Consider the following 20,893-nt stretch of genomic DNA (forward strand, 5'->3'; position numbering starts at 1 on the left):
TTTGTGAAAAACAAAGTGAAATATTCTATATCAACCTCTCGATGCATTCTGACAAAAGTACATCATGCAATCTACACCCAAAACAAGCTGTAAATAATACAAGTAAAGTAACATTCATCTTACATACCTGCTCATCGCATTCAGCCCAATGCTGCTAAAACTGATCAATGGAGCCGAATCTACACTCTTGGGTGGCTCTTTTAAAGATTTCATGATCTAGACTGAGCCCCGAGCGATTTCAAAATATGATGGGTCTTCATAATGAAAATTGTGTTTGTCTGAAAGAACATTACCAAAGGTAGGTAATTTGCTATCAGCAGCTTCTTTCTGCTCTGCCAATGGATCGGCATGTTAATCCGTAGACCTCCTCTGTGACTTGATCGAATTACTGTTCCCCGCTAAACACTGTGACTCAATGACCGTGCTCTGAAATACCCCATAACGGGGATCAATAGTATATATCTTCTCCACTGATGGGGGGGGGGGTTAAAGCATACTCCTTGGGTACCTAGTGTGATTACTAAGGGGGAAAAGTGGCTGGGCAGGTGATGGGGTAGGGGTGGGACGAATGGTGTTTGCTACAAATACGCCCACTTTTCAGGGGCCGAGCGGCTTTGCATTACAGATAGCTGTGGCTCTTGAGTGTTGCAGGATATCATACCACTTGAAGGTGCCCTTGATGGGGATAGGAGATGAGCACCCACCTCCTACCCATGATGCATAGTGTCTGGACGGTCTTGGGCTTCCAGTCGTGTAAGACTAGCTCTAAACTTTCATGATTATGGTGCCTCGTGAATCAAGAGGGTGAATCCCAAATGTGCGTGGCCGATCCTAAAAGTCCAAATCCAAATGTTCCCTATGCAAGTACCCTTGCACAGCAGGCTGTGTGGGCTGTACCGGTTTGTGAACTACATTGGGATGCAGCATAATGTAGCCCACAGATACCTTCTCAAGGAGCTCCTGTTTAAATCCAGTAAGTCCCACAACCAGACTTTGTTCCACTGAGTGAGTGGAAGTGTTATGGAATTTGTGACAAATCCCAGGGTATTGTCCCTGCACCCATGGGGAGGAGCCCCTCCCCATGGGGCCAGGGAGGTGAGGTCGCTACCCGATAGTCCCCCTGGGTGTGGTGCTCAGCGGGAGGATCTCATGGGGAGGGAAACCCTCTATGGGACCAGTGATTACTATTTTGGGAGAACGCACCCCCTCCATTTCTGTCCCCTTTTCCCTCTTACCCAATCCAGTCCTATGTGGTCCCCCACACTCCTATATATTTGTGTAGAGTAGAAGAGCCCATCCACATAGACCCTACTGAGACGAGGAAGATTGAAGGCTACCCAAATGGAGTTCATACAACCACTGACATGAAGAACAACAGTCAAGGAAGAAAGAGCCTACCACGGAACCAACATATGCAGTACAGTCGACAAGATCAACAGCCAAAGATAAAAAGGGAAGTAGGAATCGGATCCTCCCTGGAGGAACCGAGAGCTGGCTGGAGGCTCGGTGCAGAGAGCAGGAAACGCGGACGGAGGCTCCGCGAGCACTTTTAGTTTTTCCATTTATCCAGGTTGGAGAATCGGAGGTCCGGGAGAGACCGAGAGTCTGACCACAAGGTCAGACCGAGAAGCATACGTCGAAAGAGACCAGACCTGTCAAGGCTGTGGGGGTCACGCTGAGACCGTTGGTAGGAATGTGGAAGCCTGTAGCAGGAGTAAGCAACTCCACAAAGCCACTCAAAGAAGCCGATGACACAATACGAGTTACATGGGTTACTGTGACGGGTGGTAGAGATAAAGGAGAACGAAGGAGGCAGTTGGGGAAGGTTAAAGTCCCCCCATCTCCTTCGTAACAGTACTTGGAAAGAGCCAAGAAATAGACATATGAGAAGCAGTGCTTGGCAGATTAGTGAACCAGGCCCGATTGCTACATACAATAAGCCTGATAGAAGGGTCTGGGACCATACAAAGTCGGGGAAGCCCGACAAGAGCAGCACGCAAGGGTCAGGGACCCATATCAGTTGAGAGAAGCATGCAACCAAGGGGCTGCGGCCTACAGCAAGTCAGGGAGGTATGGAGAAGCATACAAACAGGGGTCTGGGACACACACAAGAAAAGGAGAAGTTGGGTAAGTGATGCTAAGGGGTCAAGGACCCGCTACTAAAAGAAGGGACATTTTCTTGAACACTGAAATCTGCAGGCAAGTCTAGTTGGATAGTGAACCAGGCTGGTTGGTACACTTGTTGAACCAGAGAAAGACCAGGGGAAGGAAGGCATTTCCACCATCCATCCTTTTTGTAAAAATTTGGAGGGGTATCCTACTGTAAGTACTTTTGAGTTGAATAGGAGAACAACTTTTTGTGTTTTTTCATCAGAAACCGAACATTGAACTGGCATCCAGAATGAAGGAACCATCCTTCTGGATCAAGAATACAACCGGTTTTTCCTTAGTTAATCTAGAGTGTAAGGGACGGAAATAGGTTTGGACACAGGACGGTGGACATTTTACTTTATTGCACATCCTGACAGATTCCCTAGTCTTTTTTGTTGAGGCAGGGCTGCCCCTCTTAGAAATAGGGCAAGATAGGTTTTCTTTTTATTTACTTTTATATGAAATAGGGCAAGATAGGTTTTCTTTTTATTTACTTTTATATATAAATAAAAGTATTTGCCAACAACCATGCCACCGTGTCAGACTCGTACTTCTGAACCCTTACAATATTGACATTTATGGTTATGACAACTGACATCTGTCAATTAAAAAAAACGTGTGATCACTTTGCCTCAATCGTCATAGAAGATCCCCTTCTGGGAGAAGAAATTAATAGGAACACCATAGTAATTATTTATCCGTTATTACCCTCAAGCTTGTTGTACTTGCTACAGTTGTAAAGTTTTGCTAGCATCTGGCTTGTGTAGCTGGACATGCACCCCTTATAAATACGTTTTTAAAAAATAAATCAGTTTGCATAGTGATGCCTGGTAGGGCAGAAATCACACATAGCTTGTGAATGTTTTAAGCTGGCAAAATATGCGCAATACCTTTTTTGTTTGTATTATAACACATTTTAATTAGAAAAAGAGAAAATGAAAAGGACACTTGACAATTAAAAAAGTATTTCAAATACGTATGTTTAAAAGCTCATCTCTTGTCCTGCTTCAATGATGGTATAATTTCAATATCACTCGATTTCAAAACATTTCAAAACCCATCTCAATTTAAAATAGAGACACTTTTTACTATGTTTCTCAATATTAAAAGAAGTACCAAAACTTTTACCTAAAAATGCTTAGGCCACAAAATCTAGCATGAGGTTAAAATGCACAACTAATTACTCGGGTCTCAAAATCTAGCACAGATTAAAACGGGATTCCGCTGTTATGCTACTATTTAAAAGCATCAGGTGTGGCTGCAAAAAAAGAATGCAATGTGTATACACCCCGCTCACTTATTCTGGAGTGTATGTATGGATAAAGTGCATGTCAAAGTGCATAGAAAGTTGTCTAAACAATATTCAAAACATGTTCACAATAGTTAATGTTTCAATGTCCATTCCAATTAATCAGTGCTGCTGACGTGTCCCAGTCAGTATCCGTATCAGTCAAGTATGCTGGAAAAACTAATATGAAGAAAATGTCTCGCCCATTTAGATCCGAAATACTAACTTTAAAAACCAAATTGCAAGCTGTAAGTAAAAAGAAAGAAAAAACAGAGGTCTGGCAGCTAACAAAGCTCTCTAGCCAGACCTAAAAAGGCGCCTAAATTATAGCTAAACTATTTTAATCGGGCCTGTTTTGTAGTTATTCCGACCCAACCTTTGGTTCCATCACCTCCATCTTTCTCTCACCAGTATCCCATCTTTAGCCCTTGTGATGTGACTAGCTCCTCCTTTTCTTAATGTAAATATCGTTTGCTTTAATATATATTTCTAAGGTAGGTTCTGGCCAGATGACAACACTGTTAACGAATTAACAGTTTTCTTAGTTATAAACATAACATAACAGAATTGTAGTAAATGGGCCCTTTGGCAAGTATTGCCAAGCCCACATTCTAACAAGCGAACGCATACTAAACCGCCACCTCTTCCTAATGTTTATACCAAAACAGAAATGCAAGATTAAAAAAAAAAAAAAAGTTTTCTCTTGTCTGCAGGGTAATATGTAGTTTATTAAAAGTACAAAAACATGTCTTTCGTTTTGCTCTGTCATGGTGTCTTGCCAGTCGTGTCCTTTTTTGTCATTCGCGCATCTTGCGCACTTGCTGGTTTTCTGCCTATTCTTTTAGCTCGTTTCTGACATTCAGCTAGGGCTTTCTGTACGTGGCTCATAATTGGAAAACTCAGTGAATCATACGATCTAGGTCTTTCCTTGATATCAAAGCATCGCAGGGACGCTCTGCAGTCTATGGATTTCTCATTTACAATGAGAATGGTCCTGTGGCTAATAGCTTGTAATATGACATCGTATGATGTAGTACACAGTTGGGGCTACATGTATACATAGTGTTTTGAAAGTCACCTTTTGGACATAGCTTAATCATAATGCTTTAGAAAACCTTTAATTGCAATACCACTGAAGCGGGACTAGTTGCAAATGTGGTATAGTATAGTTTTCCCTAACAAACCCCTCTAAGCCTGGAGGACTGTTGGAGGGGTGGGGCAGGGGAGAAGCAACACACACTCTGGTCCGACCTGTTACTGTTTCCAGTAACAAAAATGATCCTTTTGTGATTCTCTGGATCCAAGTCTTAATCCACACCTGGAGAGAGAGCCTTAGGATCTGCAAAGGTTACATTTGACAGCCTCCTCAAGAGGAGTCACTTTCAAAAGTTTGAATGGCTGCAACCCTGTGATTGGGAGTCCAGTCCTTTTAGCCCCCAAGTTCCTATTTAAAATGAAGGTCTGAATACTTACCTTGCTGAGCCTGGGGAACAAGTCCAGAATCATGATAAATGAGATACCAAACTAAAAAGGAATTGTACGAAGGTTTCGCTGGTCCCTGCACTCTTTGATGTTGAAGCTTTGCCGGTATATGCAGCCCTACTTCTTCGAGTAACCAGAGTGAACCTAGCCCCCAGTGATCGCTTCCCTTAACCCTTTTAATGACCTAGGTGTCATCTGTTTCCATAGGAATCTGCTTCCCCCCTGAACTCCGGCTTATCCCTGAGTTACCAGTTTTTAAGAAGAGACTTAAGATATTGCTATTTTGATAGTGGTATTTTTTCTGTTTTAACTCTTTCCATGTTTGACAAGTGACTTCAGGGGTTTTGATTCTGTTCTTAGTATTTGTTTTTTGTTTTTGTGTATTTACTTATTGGTTATTAGCTATTCTGCACCTTGGTGCCTCTTTGAGGTTTTTAGCACATTATAAATAGAATAATAATTAAATACTTATCAATAACCTGTATCTTTTTACAATTTATAAATATTTTGGCCATCCCTTTATTCGAAGTGGCACTGTATTACCCTCTGTTTGTATCTACCCTGCTCCACTCCTAATAGTTGCCTGTAACTGCCTGACCATTGCAACCACTAAGTGAGACCGAGAATGCTTAAGCTGAAGTGACTGCCACTCTGAACACAATAATGAGAGAATATGTCCTAACGCTGCGCTTCTCCCCCTCTTTGTATCAACTATCTAACTTTGTCTGCTCTCTACCTCTTTATATCTTCATCTCGCCCATCACGATGTATACCTTCTCTTCTGGTTGTATGTCACACAGCGGTACTGGATCAATGAGGAATATTGGCAGCGCCCGCATGGACCAGTCTTCCTTTTCATCGGTGGCGAGAGCTCTCTCTCACATTTTGCAGTGATGGTTGGTAAGTCATTTTAGTACCTTGACATTCGGCAAATACATCAGTGGCATGTGATTGCAAAACAAAATGACACGCATGTTTTGGGGCATTTAAAATGTGTAACTGCCTCTGAATGCTAGTACTGTGCTTTTAATTGGGACCAGACCTTACATATTTTCCCCAAATGTCTAATGCCAGATCATCTTTTTTTCTGTCTTTTTGTCATGTCTTAACATAGGCAGAAGGTAGACGGGTTGTATAGTAAAAGAGAAAAATGCCTTGCTTTGTTGTTTGAGGGGAAGTATAACGATGATAAATCATGTTTTACTTTGGGAAGAGAAACCCGTATGATAGTATCACACTTTGAACAACAATACTTAGAATCCCTGTACTCCTAAAGAAAAGACTTCAGAAATGGGAGGAACGCATGACAGGAGTGTGGGGTGGGGCGTGGGGGGGATCAACCGATGGCCTCGAAACAATAACGTAATAGGAAAAACGTTTGCATTGTCCTGTACCCTAGGCTGAGCGCAAAAGTGAAAAAATCTGTCAATACTGTGCAGGCAAAAGAAATGGGCAGTGCATGCAAGATTCACAAGGTAATGGCAGGTTCTGGCAGGGTCTCGCCTTAGACTAAAGTTGAATAAAAACTTTGTATGTCAATGTTCCACAAGACAAAGTCTCTGTTACTTTAATAATCACTGCACTCAAACTCGTTGTTCATGCACATGATTGGCAGGTGACTTTTTTTCCCTTCTCTCTCTCGGCTGGATTTTCAGGCCATGTGACCCAGGATTTTCTCCTCTCCACTGGGCCAGCAAGTATTCTTTAGTGTAATTGGGGAACTTGCCAGTGTAATCGGAACCGGTTTATAGCTCCCCGTGAGCCTCACTTGCTTGCTCGTTCATGGATGTTTAAGCTTGACCCAAGGCCAGTAAGGTTTTAAAGTTCTTGATCACTGGTACCTTTACCATGCTCCACCTTGGCCCATCTGATTCCACCTCTTGAAGCCCCCTCTAGTTCTTGGCCCTCTTAGAATAGCCAAACTCTGGGTTATCTGGACCTCAATGACCACCACTTGTTCTTTTCCACCTGCTGATTATGCTTTCTCTCTTCCTCCTCTTGTCTCTCCAGATGCTCCATCCCTTTCCTTCTCTTCTTTCCCTTCTATTCTCTGTCTCCCTGTCCCTGTTTGTACCTTCCTCCTTTTTGCTAATGTTGGCTTCTTTTTGCCTTCATCCTTTTACCTCCTGCTCTCCTCCTTCCTCCTGTTCATGCCCAGGTCCCTCTCCCTGATACCTACTCCTCCATCTGCTCTGCCCCGCCCGCATTCTCCGACCAACTCTAAGCCCTCATGCTGACTCTACCTTCTGTCCCCCTTTCATTCCCTGGCCCGTGGCTGAGCGTGTGCACCTGCAGTGTCTCATGAACTGGGCTCTGAGATTGTCTGCCATGCACCAACCCTCTTGTGAGTGAGTTTTCATTAATTGGAAGTGATTGACCTGTAGCTCCACAAGCCAAGTGCTCAAATATTGGGGGCCGCCATTTTGGAGTCAGTCACCGGTTATGACCGCTGCATGACTCCAAAATGTTTCCCTAGATGCCATGTGTGCCTTGCCAATCTCATTACAGGTGCTTGTTCATGGCTAAAGCTGCAGCACCTTTGTTTGGGGTATACAGTGGTTTGCCACAGCAGCGAAGAACATATGCCTACTAGTTTGCATTTGTAGAAGATGACAGGGTGCAGACGGGGCTCCATTTGCATCCGAGAAACTGTGACCAAAGCTGCAAATCCAAATCCTTAGGGCATTTTTCCAGTTGGAACAGAGACCAGGATAGCGGTAGAGTCCTGGGTGATCCACCCTATTCCTCCTCCAGGTCAACAGTATGGTGGTCTCTCTCATCTCGCAGGGTTTCTAGTTCCCCTCTTTCTGGAGTCAGATTGTTACAAGGCGCTAATGGAGACCAAAAGGCAACAACGAGGCAGTGCAAGAGTGGGCGAGGAGAGGAGAAAGAGAGGGAAACCCATGTAAGTAGATCCGTCACAAAGGGCATATTCATCAACTGGATTGAACAGCCAAGTCTTTAGGAGTTTCCTGAACTGTAGCAGGAAGGTGGCTTAATAAATGTACAGGGGAAGATTGTTCCATAAAATAGGGCTGCCACTGATCTTCTACCTATCTATTGCAGAGCATTATATCATATGCGTTGCTAACTCCAACTTATTGGAACAAATATAGTTCTGCGTTCTGAAGAATGTAAAGAAGTTCATCCAGGTGTTAGACATTCGTTCAGCAGATCCAAGCTCTAGTTCTCTCCAAACTGGAGTTTGATAATGCCGTCCTAGCTTGTAACCCCAAAAAATGACTGAAAACCTATAAAAGTGTACAGCATGCAGCTACCTAGCTGACCCCTGGCACCAGAATATTCAACCATATCGCCTGAGTCCTGATCTCGCTCCAGTGGCTTCTCATAAAAGAAAGCAGTATTTGATACCATTAACCATGGCTTCAGTCTGTCCCGTCGATATTAGTTTAGCATTCGAGACAAGGCTCTTGACTGGTTAACATCATTCCTTTCGGGTAGAACACAATCTGTGGTTATTTCGCCCTTTGAATCAGCAAGCATGCCTTGCTCTTGTGGGGTACCCCAGGGTTCTGCCCTCACTCTGCTACTATTTAACCTTTACGTGAGACCTCTGGCTGATCTAATTGGATCATATGGAGCAAGTTCTATATTTATGCAGATGACTCGCAATTGATTTTGCGTCTGGAGCATTCTAGTGGTCGACAGATAGCTGCTCTTAAGGATTGCCTGGAGCAGGTCAGTTTATCGACGCACAGCCCCTCCCCCGGACGACTGAATGCTGCAGGAGCAGCCAACCGTACGGTCACCAGCTGATCGTTACAAGAGCATGCCATATTGCGCTGAATCAGGTTGGGAAACCTTGATCCTGATGTCTATGTACTAAATACTTAGTACAGCTATTTTATGCATTTGTTATCATCATTCACGGCAGCGGAGTGTTATTCGCTTTAAATGGCCGCCAGTTTTGCATTACCAGCTGTGACCGACGTTGCCCAGCAACACTCGTGACTATTACTGAGTGGTTCCGCCAGCAGGCGAAGGAGCCGACTGCAGCCCTTCCGGCAAAGGGCCGGCGCAAAGGGCCGGGTTCTGCACCTGTTCGCGCACTGGTTGTGCTTTGGGGATACATTTGAGGTAAGACATACATAAAACCTCCTCCAAACCTACCCCCCCATAGTGATCGCCATTCCTTCTCCTCCCAGTGTGTACACCTACGGTTCACTACCGACCCATCTCAAATCGGAGCTCTGCCTATCATTACCAGCCTGGAACTGATCGATGGCCCTACAGGTCTGAGGTACGGCATACATCACCTATGCCCTACTAGACATCCCTGGCCTGGATATTGCGCCGCACCTCCTGCTTGCGAGGTACTTTGAACTACCAAGAGTGAAACATGGCCACGGCGCCAAAACCTGGGTGCCTGGACTTAAACATAAACAATTGCAACAATGATATAATGAGTTGCCGACACTCTCACACTCTTACCGACACCTCTGCTATGTTGCATGTAATAATACTAGTGACCCAGTCTGCACATATCTATCTGTGTCCGGATCCCCTGTACGTGTGGACGTTGAGCTACACTTGTCTCACGATGCAATCAATATAGTTGTAACTTTATACTACTGTGTACTATTTATTGCATACATAGTCCCAGCAGATCGGCGGGTCCGTATTGACCATAGCCTGTTGTTTAACATTCTTGCCCTGCTGAACCTGCCTATTGATTCATAGCCTAATCTGATCTGCTGAACTAGCTTATTATTTTTAAACCATATGCTCTGTTTAACTAGCCTATTATTTTACGACCATACGCTCTGTTGATTTAGCCTATTATTTTACGAACATATGCTCTGTTGAACTAGCCTATTATTCTATGACCATATGTTCTGTGAACTAGCCTACTGGTTAATCTGCTCTGATACATTGCCCTGCTGACCAGCTAGCTATAGAAGTTAAGGCACAACTATGAACACGAGAAAGACCCAGTTGAACTACCTACTACTGTCTCTACTCTGCTCTTATTCTGTAATGGCCCTCATCAAGTTCTCACCTTGCCCCCTACATAATAGAAACAACAGATTACGATCAAGACTACCCCATCTTTATGAGCCTGAGTCGAATAGTAACACTATCCAAAACCCCCACCTTAACTTCAACTCCACTACCCGAGTACAGGAACCGATGACCAGATCAGAGCAGGAGGCCATATATAAAACATCAAGCTGTGCCCACCTCCCCTCCTTTTAAAATCCCACTGAAGAACTAACCTACCTAATCCCACCTCCCCCCAAAGGCCGAGCAACACTACAACTATATCCAGAGCTCTTATCAACGCAATATCTCTCGTGGCACATGCCACTGATTATCCAATGATAATTTAGACATCCTAACGGTAACTGAATCCTGGCTCCATGACGCAGCAGGCCCTGCCCTCATGCTAGCGATTCCAGATAATTACCAAATATTCAGAGTAGACAGACCCAATGCAAGAAGAGGCGGCTTAGCTATCATAGCTAAAACGAACCTTGCCGTAAGACTCTCTACTCTACCTCCACTCCAATCCTGCGAAATACTCGCAGCCAAACTTCCCATATCTAGCAGTCGCACGATAACCATCTATTTGTTATATAGACCCCCAGGACTGTTGGGTACCTTTTGAGGAGGAACTATTTAGCCTTCTTGCCAACAATACCAAAGACTCATCAAAGATCCTATTGATGGGAGACTTCAATCTGGGTTTCAATGACCCTGAAGACAAACATGCCCAGTCAGTAGCAGCTATCTTGGCGGATCATGGTCTTACACAAAAAGTTCTTGCTCCTACCCATATCAAAGGGAGGACCCTTGACTGGGTGGCCGACTTGAACTGTACTACTTCAATTACCAAAATTGCCCCGCAATCATGGACTGACCACCACCTAATCGGCTTTTCCTCCACAATAGTTACAAAATCCGAAAGTCACTGTTATGACACCCTTACTTCCTACCACAAGCAAAATAAAATCACATCAGACAAGCTATTATCACACCTCCTACCCTCCCTCAATTCCCTAACCAGCAACTCTGACCCTAATCTCCTAGTGGAAGGTTTTAACAATACTATGATTACGGCCCTTGACATCATCGCACCACTTAAACTCTGCAAAAGTAAACAGAAAGCTCACCTTAATGCCTGGTTTACACCCCACCTTAAAGACTTAAGACTTCAAAAAAGAAAACTCCAAGCCATTGGGCGTCACTCTCCCACGGATGAGTTAAACTAACTTTGCCAACATGTACAAAAAAGAAATAATTCTTACCTTCAATGACAGAATCTCCAAGGCCAACTCCAACACCAAGGAACTATTCACTATCCTCTGGGAAATGGAAACCACCATTCCCCCACAGACAATGCCCCCAAGGACAGGCAATGGTGCACCAGCATTCAGAATGCCCTTGCTAATAAAATAACATCCCTCCAAATAAAAATAGCTATAAAAAAAGCCTCCCTGCTCTCCACTGAGCTGCAACCTACCTCATCTACCGAAACCCACAGAACTCTCGCACCTTTTTAGATTAATTAAAATCTCTCCCCAAGAAACGGAGAAAATGATACTATCCCTGAAGGCATCGAACTCAGGGTGACAATTGCCCGGCACAAATCGTAAAGGATGCAGCCAGAGACTTGGCGCTGTTCATCTCTAAGCTAATTAATGCCTTCTTCAATACCGTCCCGAATAACCTCAAAGAATCCTGGGTTCTTCCACTGCTGAAGAAACAAACTCTAGACCCCTCTATCCCGACAAATTACAGTCCCATCACCACGGTCCCCTTCCTCCTTAAAATAATTGACAGAGTAGCTTATCTCCAAATTCAGAACCACCTTGAACCCGCCAATCCGGTTTCAGACCCCAACACGGCACGGAAACGGCATTAATTGACTTAAAGCCCCAAATTGACGAGCTGAAGGTCAATGGTAAAACAGCTATGCTACTCTTCGTTGACTTATCGGCTGCCTTTGACCTGGTGGATCATGCAGTCTTATGCAACCACCTAGCATCTGCTGCCCATTTCTCAAGTGATGCTATAACCTGGGTACAGTCCTTCCTAGCAAACCGAACGATGAGTCTTTCCCCCCCCTCAGCATCTGCAGACCCAATCCAAACTACCTGTGGTGTGCCACAGGGCTCATGTGTCTCACCTACTATGTATAACACCTTTACCAAGCCCTTTTTCGACAAATTGGACAGACTGGGTGTCACCTACACGAATTATGCGGATGACACCCAGATCCTCATTCCCCTTTCGGGCAATTTTGTCGAAGACATAGCCTTGGTAAACTATCCTCATCCAGGCATGGATGGCATCACATGGCCTCTACCATGACGATAAAACTGAGATCCTGATTCTGGGCTCAGATGCTAAATTAAAAAAACTCTGCTCCAGTTACACTGCATTCAATATTGACGTTAACACAATCAAAGTAGTGTCCGAGGTAAAAACGTTAGGTTTCTACCTTGACTCCACTCTAACACTAAGGAAACGAGTCAATTCCATGGCATCCTCGACTGCCTATATTTGCAAACTCATCAGAGCGTACAGACCATTCTTATCTAAAGCCAGCTGCATCACCCTCGCCAATGCCTTAATGTCCAAACTGGACTACTGCAATGCCTATACCTTGGTGCCAACAAATACATCCTAGGTAAAATTCTAATGCTACAAAATAATGCCTTGAGAGCAGCCCTGAATATACCCAGTATAGAGCACATTTCCAATATCAGAAGAGATCACCACTGGCTAAAAATAAGCAACAGGATTCTTCTCAAAACGTACCACTCACCTTTAAATGCCTGAACAATGCAGCACCCCCATACCTTACAGAGATTGATTAGGAGAACCTCGACCCGTCCATCCAGATCTGCCAACGCCCATTGCCTAGAAATTCAAACAATCCAAATCAGACGGCTCTAGCTTCCCGGTTAAAGCGGCCAAATCCTGGAACGCACTACCCAAGCCTTCAGAACTGAACAACCATGCCTCAGATTCATACGCAATATGCTAAACTTGCTACGACTGAAAGACATTTAATGCTGGACCTTACCTTTCCACTGTCCTATATAACTGACCATGCATGCTTACTCTTTACCCCACTGTACCCTTCTACGGGACCTGTGGACTACTGCATTTACTGTACCTTATATGCTGTAACTAAGGTCCATTTCTCCTTTGCATTTACTGTACCTTTTTGTTGTTGTAACTAAGCTTCAAGTCTCCTTGTACCTGCTGTGCCCAGCTACCTAAGGGTTCGGTGCGCATTACCAAATTAATAAACAAACAAACATCAATCAACTTAAGCTCCTTCTCCGGTCCCACCGCGGCTGCCTCCTTTCAAGCAAGGCCCCCTGTTGGCCACTCCCACACAGGCCTCCCTGCTGCTCTCCTATCTGCTCCTGCAAACCCTTGACAGGCTGCAGGTGTGGATGCCTACCTGCCCATAATTAAAGGGACATGTCAGATCCTCGCATTCCTTTTGTACGCATCTTCCTCGGCCCAGTACTGTCAAGTGCCATCTGTGGGGAAATTAGGGGGAACAACTTTATGTAACCCATAAAGGTCGGGAAGGGTTAGGTTGGTCCTCAACAGGAAAAGGGGGATACCATGTCTCTCCTATGGGCACTCCCAATCCCTAAGGACCCTCAGCCCAGGCATCTCCACCGCCAGGGTTGTAATCCAAGAGTGATGACCTTTCCCTGGCCACCTGACAAGAGGATCCAAGGGGCTTAGGTGTGAGAATACCCTCAGGCTTCTCACAGTACCAATAAGGAAGCCATTGGTGTACTAATTCATTTCTTTATTTAATGGTTTTCTGGGCCACCAAAACCTGGAGTGCGATTGCTGGGCTGGTTTATGCTAGACCTGGGTGTATGTATTCATAGTGGGGGACTGTGTGCATCCTCATATCTTTACCTGAACTTCTGTAAGACTGCTGCTGAAGATGGGCTGCTGCTGAGGATCCCGGCGTGGCATACTTTTGGGCCACCGGCTCCATTGTCTTTCCACTGTGCTCCTTCCATTCAGGTAGAATTCCATCCATGGCTCTTTCGTCCGTTCATGCTGTCCGTCTTCATGGTATGTTCTTGCCTGTAAGGCTGCCTTCCTGGCACATCATCTTGACCGAAGTACTTTAATATGCAGAGTTGACCTGGCATGGTAGTCGAGTGGCTTGCTGTTACTCTGCCTCTGCTCTGTTTTTGAGGTGTCCTGGATTGCTTCCTGCTGCCCTCTTCATGGGAACCCTCTTTGCTGGCTGTCCCTTCCTGCTCCCCTGAACTAGTATGAAAGGTTTGTCAGGTTCTTTTGTGCTCATTTTGCCATCTTCGTGACTGTTGAGTCTGCAGCCTTTTATGTAATGCACCCAGTTGTCTTCTTTATTGATCCTTTTATCGTCTGGATGCTTGAGTCCCAAATCGCTGCTAGCCAGACAAAAAATATGACACTCACTCTCCTGTGCATCCGCTGGTCCTCTGCCAAATCTTACAAAACCAGCATTGTGACTACTTGTCACTGGGGCATGGGGTCCTATTCCTGAAGTTGGTTGCATCTGCAGGGATCCACTGGGTCCAGGAGCAGGTGTTCCTCCCTATCATTGATCGCTATGGCAGGGAGTGGGCCTTGCCCACCTTTTTCATTCAGCCTTTCCTGGCCTGCCGGTTCTCGAACCCTGCTCTAGAAATCTTCTCGGGAGTCCCCTTTGGCTGGTAGCCCTGTTTCCTTCACCTATGGGCTGAAAGGAGATCTTACTTTACTTTTGTTTCTAACCATGGCCCATGGGATTTGGCCCCATTGCTTTATATGGGGCAACTTTTGGAACTGTCTTAAACTCCTTCAAATGGCTTGCTAACGAGCTTGCAGTTAACATGGATTTCTGAACTCTGACCTGGTGGGCAGAGGCTCAGAAGGCCAGCCTAGTTTCTTGGAACAACTTAACCTTCTGGACAAGCCAGACCAATCAAGGTAGTATTGGCGGCGGTCAAGACTAGGTCTCAGGAGGGGTGAGGGTGATCGAAAGCCCACAATGAGAACTCACAGTATATGACACTACAAATTACTCTGTCAAGTGTATATATCCAAAATACATATACATTTATTAAAGGCATTTTAAATCATACACAATGGCAATATGAGTAGTAATAACCAAACCATCACCACACTAACTATTACACATATGTACAGTCACCAATGGCCTAAAGGAATTGCACACAGTATGGGCCCACAACCGGCAAAGAAAGGGAGCATACAGTGCAAATATCGTTTAGGCAGTCCTTCAGAATTCGAACCCTGAGAGGTAGTCCAGTCCCTAAGATGAGTGGAGCCTTACGCTCAAAGGTACTTTCAGTGCTGCTGCACACAATCGTGCGGTTAAGTCAAAATGGGGTCTCTTGCAAGGGCTGCAGTGACTCAGGAAGGTGGGTGAGGCAGTGAAGATTAAGTTCCCACTATTTTTAAGGAGGGTCTCCCCAGCAGGGCAGAACAGGATCCAAGAGTTGGGAATAGCTCGGTAGCACAGGCTCCTTGATAAAGAAGAGTGGCCCTCAGGGGACACTCGTGCGTAAAAATGGATGTATGCGCCAGGGGCCACCGGTAAGGGTTGCAAGTACTCACCAACCCTCTGCGCACTCCGGAGCAAACTTCGGCAGTCAAGTTAAAATCCTGCAGTTGCGCGGCGCTGTGGCTTTCAGGGGCTGCATTCCAGGAATGATTCTGTGGTGGGACAGTGGCGATTTCTCAATTCCTGATGAAGGGATCGGCCCAATTCCACTGCTGCAAGTCTGAGGGCACAGTGGGGCACAGCAACAAGGCACCCACGAAGTTCGTCACCACAGCTGGGCGACACAGGAACCACATATGCTCTGGTTCAGGCATGACCTCCTAATTCCAGACCTAGGAATGCTAGGTGTACGAAACTCGGGGGGGAGGGTTTGGGGGGTGAGAGTGCCTTATACGCAGAGCTTACAGTCCCCAAATGCCAACTCGAGACGGCTGCGGTTCTAGGGCAAAGGTCTCTTACGAGCTGGTCAGTTCCCTGGGCAATCCAGGAACACTTCCGAAAAGGCTCACTTACAGGTTCAGTTGGAGGTGCCGCGAATAGTTAGTCCCACTATTCCAATGGATCGAAGAGCCTTTGCTGACCTTCTAGGTTTGATCAGAAACCAGGGGTCCAACGGCACTACAGCGGGCTCAAGGTGCCAAACCTTCCAGCGGGTCACCGGCGGTTCCTCGGCTCTGCTTCTTGGTTTCAGGATGCTTGGCTCGGTGTGAACTCAGAAGATCGACCTGGAATGGGTGTAAGATGTAAGATGCCTTCTCTTACCCAGAATCTCCTTCGTGCAAAAACGAAGAGGACCCAATGAGAGATCTGCTCACATATAGCCACTCCAGACGTGGAACAATCACGGACTACAGTGGTCCCATCATTCCCAGCACAACAGACATCCTGGCACCCAGGATGTGTATTGGAACTAGACAGTCCAGCCCACATCCTGCAGGTACACACACAAGGCATGCAGAAGCCAGAGAAAGCTTCAGTTTGCACGGGGGTCTGCATGACCAAATAAGGAATTTCCCGGATCTGCTCGACCTGGGGAAGGCAAAGGGACAAGGACCTTGTGGCATGGCAATTTTAGGCACTGGCCACTGTCCTGGGCCAAACGCTGTATGGACCACAGAAAAGGGTTAAACATACATGAAAGGTAACAGCTGCCACCAGTTCTGTCCAAGGTACATTTGTACATTCACCGAAAATCCTTTGAGGCTGTCTAGGGCCTTAAAAATGAAAAGGGGGATTCCAAGATGGTGGCTGGCAGAGGAGGATGTGTGTATGTGTCTCTCCCCGCCGGGCCGCACTAACAAGCTCTACAATCTAGCGATTACACCATGACCCGCATCCTCACGGCACATCAACCTGAAACGGAGTGTACCCCCGAAGTGAAGGAGAAAGCCCCCAGGATTCCGCTTGCACTACGAGGAACCAAAATGATGCCGGGCCGTAAGCTCCAGCTGGAACAATAGAAGACAAACGGCGGGCCGGAAAATTAAAGCAGAGGACGAGGGAGGACGGTGCAAGAGGGACGACATCTCGCAGTAACCATCACCCGCACGGAGCATCAAAGGCGGATGCCAGCAAGAAAGCGAGAACCCTCAGGGCATTTTCCACGCAGCAAAGGCACACACTAAATCGGACCACAACACAATCCAGAACGGCTGCAGTCCCACAGACAGGCCAAATAAAGTTACGGCCACAAGCACTCCGCACAGCGTAAACAGTCGGAGCGGGACGCTCGTACCCCTCCCCGGGGTCAGCAAAGCGGGAAAGGACACCAGACTAAGGTCGGGGATGAACGCAGCAGGCAGGTGCCACTGGAGGCCCTGGACCTACCCCCCTCCCTGAGGAAGCCTTAGGCAAGCAAGAGGAGCATACCAGTAGTAAAGGGGATCCAAGCGGGCAGAGGAGCTTCACGCCACTAGTAAGCACCAGGAAGAGCAACCATAAGATAGAAATGGACCCGCACGGAAGTGAGAAACCCGCCGTAACATTGACGGAACACTCTGTACCCCAACAACAAACGTCGGACAAAGCAGGGAAAGTACAGCAGAGGCCCTAATGGAGTAACACAAGTTACTACACAAGTCATACACAAGTGTTTCAGAGCGCTACGAGGCAAGGGAAGGGAAGGGAACAAGGGAGAACATAACGATCTTACTAGGCCCAGGGACAAGAACGTGCAAGTGCAAGGGAGAGGGGAGGAGTGAAAAGTGCTGAGCAAGGGATAAAACAACTGGTAGTGCAGCCAGCAAGGTGGCAAGGGCAAGGTTAAAGCGCAGACACGGGGTGTCTGATAAGTGCAGGTAAGGGGATTGTAGGGTTACAGATACAGACCCAAGTGCAAAGGTTGCTAGGAGGCAGTGCGGGTGTGTGGCTGGGTGGGAAGTGACCTGGGACCGAAAATCAGAGGGTAGCCAGGTGCCAAAGCAGAAAGTTCAGCAGGGGAGAGGAAGAGTGAAGGCAGAAGCAAATAGGAACGTCTTGAGGTGCTTCCGGAACCGGAGGTGGTTCTCCTCAAGTTTCAGAGAGGCAGGGAGGCTGTCCAGATGGAGACCTCGGCCGCGGAAAGAGATCTACCCCCAACTCGTTGCTTGGAGAAGCGACTGACCCTGAGGGAGTTGAAGGAGCGAAGAGCTTGAGTAGGAAGGTATTTACGGAGGGAGAGTTGAAGGTATTTCAAACCCAGGCCCCAGAAAGGCTTGTGGACAAAGCAAAGGGTATTGAATGTAATCCTTGCAGCCACTGGGAGCTAATGAAGAGATTTCAGTGCTGGATAGATACGATCCCAGGGCTTGAGGCCAAGGACAAGTCTCACAGTCCTGTTCTGAATGAGTTGCAGAGAGCAAAGAGTAGAAGCAGGCAGATTTAGAAAGACGATGTTGTAATAGTCCAGCCTATAGAGAACCAGAGCTCTAGAGACATTGAGCTTCTGGGGAAGGAGAGGAAAGGAAGAATACCTCCGAGGAGGTGCAGTTGGTAGTTTGACTTCTTAGAGACGTCAAAGATGTGAGGAGAAAAGGAGTGTGTGAAGTCGAAGATGATCCAGAGGTTCTTAGCCTCACAGATGGGAGCAGAAAGAGGGCCCAGGGAGGCCGGCCAGAGAGTGACAGGAAAGGAGGGTGCAGGTGTGCCAATGAGGTGAATCTGTCTTACTGGCATTAAGAGGTGGCAGAGGGAAGCCTGAAAACGAGTGGACTTTCATACACATAGCACTGAATGTTGAAGCAGAGAGCAGCAATGCGGTGGGCAAGGGGTGCCAGGTATTGGTTGAAAAGCCCCTGGGGAACACCACACATAGAGAGTGAGATAGTGGAAAGGAAGGACCCAAGTTGGACCTGGGAGGGTCGATCATATTTGAAAGAGGTCAGCCAGGCCAGGGCCTGATCGGTGATACCCAGGTTATCACGGAAACAGTTGAGCAGGATGGCATGGCCGACCGTGTCAAAGGCAGAAGAGAGATTGAGTAGGATGAGGTTAGAGGGGATGTTGGAGTCGAGGTTGGAGAGCAGGTCTTCACGGATGTTCAGGAGAGCAGTTTCTGTGCTGCTGACCACTCTGAAGCCAGACTGATGGTCATGGAGACAACCAACAAGATTGGTGTGAAGATTAAGCTGGGAGATGGCAGCGTTTCCAGTTTGTCCAGGAATGGAGTGATGGAGATCGGGCGATAGTTAGCCAGACGTGATGATAGCCGAAAGTTCACTTCAGGGTGATGCAAATGAAATGTTCTTCTCAAAGGATACAAATTAAAAATTCTTAAAAAGGTTTCTTGGATTGAGGTTTCAGTAAGGCACATATAACAAATTGTATCATATCTTCACAGTGTTAGGGGAATGACTCCCTCCCCCGACCTTTCTCTGGTTTCTCAGTTGTTTTCTCAATCCCAGGACAAGTGTCTTTCTTCTCCTGGTCTTCATCAGACTCTTCACAATGCCAAGAGTACGAATCCCTCCTCTTTCACAGTGTTCCCAAACACCAGGCGGTATGTCTCCCTTCCCTAGGCTTTTCACACTAAGCTCACCATCTTCACAGCCCATCTGGTTCACTATCCTGCCAGGTACTGTGACTATGACAATGGTTCATTATTGGGTGTGGATCCCAATCCCTTCTTGGCTCTTCTTGATTCTCAATAATTGTACCCGGTTCACTATCCTGACATGTATTCTTTTTTGTCGGGTCCCAGACCCCTCTGGTTTCTTCCTCTCTGGTCCCAGACCCCTTTGGTTTCCTCCTCTCGGGTCCCAGGCCCCTTTCTGTTTCTTTCTCTTGTCTCCGAGTCTGCCAGGCACTGCCATGAAGAAGATGACTCTGGTTGCCACTCCTTATTGGATGCGGGTCCCAGACCTGTGTTCCACTGTGGTATTAACCCTCCGGGTTCCCAGCATGCTTCCCGGTCTCCCAACCGTCCTCTGGCTGCTCACAGGTCTACCTTGGCTGTATGTGGGTCTCTTACCCCTATTCGTATACCTCCTCCTCTGTACAAGATCTGCGGCGGTTCTGTGGCTGCTTTCGTGCGCTGCCTCCCAGGTGGACCACAAACTCCAGCTCGCTTGATCAGCTGGTGCTTCGTCCTCCTGCTTCCAAACACGGGCCAACAACGGCGGAGCTCTCTGGAACGTTTCTGCCGATGGGTAAGGGTCCCGTCATTGACTGCTTCCTTCGGCTCCTGACCACAGGCTCCACAACTCCCGGGTACCTCCAGGGAGCATCTCCCTCCATGTTTGAATTTCCCTCTTCTATATCAGCTGTGCCTTGGCCAGTGGGAAGTCTATATAGACTAGACAGCTCAGTATGGTTTATGGAGGTGATCTTTATGCTTTTTTTTTTTTTAAATATATTTTATTTTATCTCAACCAAACAACATTAAAACAAAACATAAATAAAACACATCAAACAACAAAACCAAACAAACAAAAAATAAGGCACTGCAATCCCCATCCCTCCCCCCTATGAGCCTGTAGAGTGTCCGCCTTCAGTGTCCGTTCCGTGCTGTGGGACCTCATCGCTCACGATTCCAGCCGAGGCCGATCCCGCACCAAACAGCTCAGTTAACAATAACTTCCATGCCGTGAGAGAGCCTATTTCTTCCTCATCCCCTGCCATACTGCCCTCTTGCCACACTGTCGTTTCGGCATCCGCCCATTTTTGGAGATCGCGCCACCAGACCTCCACTCGCGGCTTATGACATTTCTTCCACCCCATGGCTATCCTACGTTTGGCAAGCACATAGGCCAGATCTTTAAGTTTCTCAACATGTCGAAGCTTACGCGCCCTGGGATGCCCTCCCAGCAGACAAGCCCAAGCCGAATCCACCCTAAGCGTGATACCCCTCCCTGCCAGCCTCTGCGCCACTTCACCCCAATAGGTTGCAATCACTGGGCACGCCCAGAACATGTGTATCATGTACGCATTCTCTT

At 46.7% G+C, this 20,893-nt stretch overlaps 1 protein-coding gene across 1 annotated transcript in view; it reads left to right on the forward strand.

Moving 5' to 3' along the window:
* The window catches only part of PRSS16 (serine protease 16), a 422,739-nt gene that overhangs the window by 94,711 nt on the left and 307,135 nt on the right, over positions 1-20,893 (forward strand). The window contains exon 3 of the mRNA XM_069644381.1: positions 5,722-5,821. Within this exon, the coding sequence (XP_069500482.1) occupies positions 5,722-5,821 (100 nt within the window). The remainder of the gene's footprint in view (positions 1-5,721; positions 5,822-20,893) is intronic.

Source organism: Ambystoma mexicanum, chromosome 2p (genome assembly GCF_040938575.1).
Source record: "Ambystoma mexicanum isolate Mex_15411 chromosome 2p, UKY_AmexF1_1, whole genome shotgun sequence".
In the NCBI taxonomy this organism is placed as follows: domain Eukaryota; kingdom Metazoa; phylum Chordata; class Amphibia; order Caudata; family Ambystomatidae; genus Ambystoma; species Ambystoma mexicanum.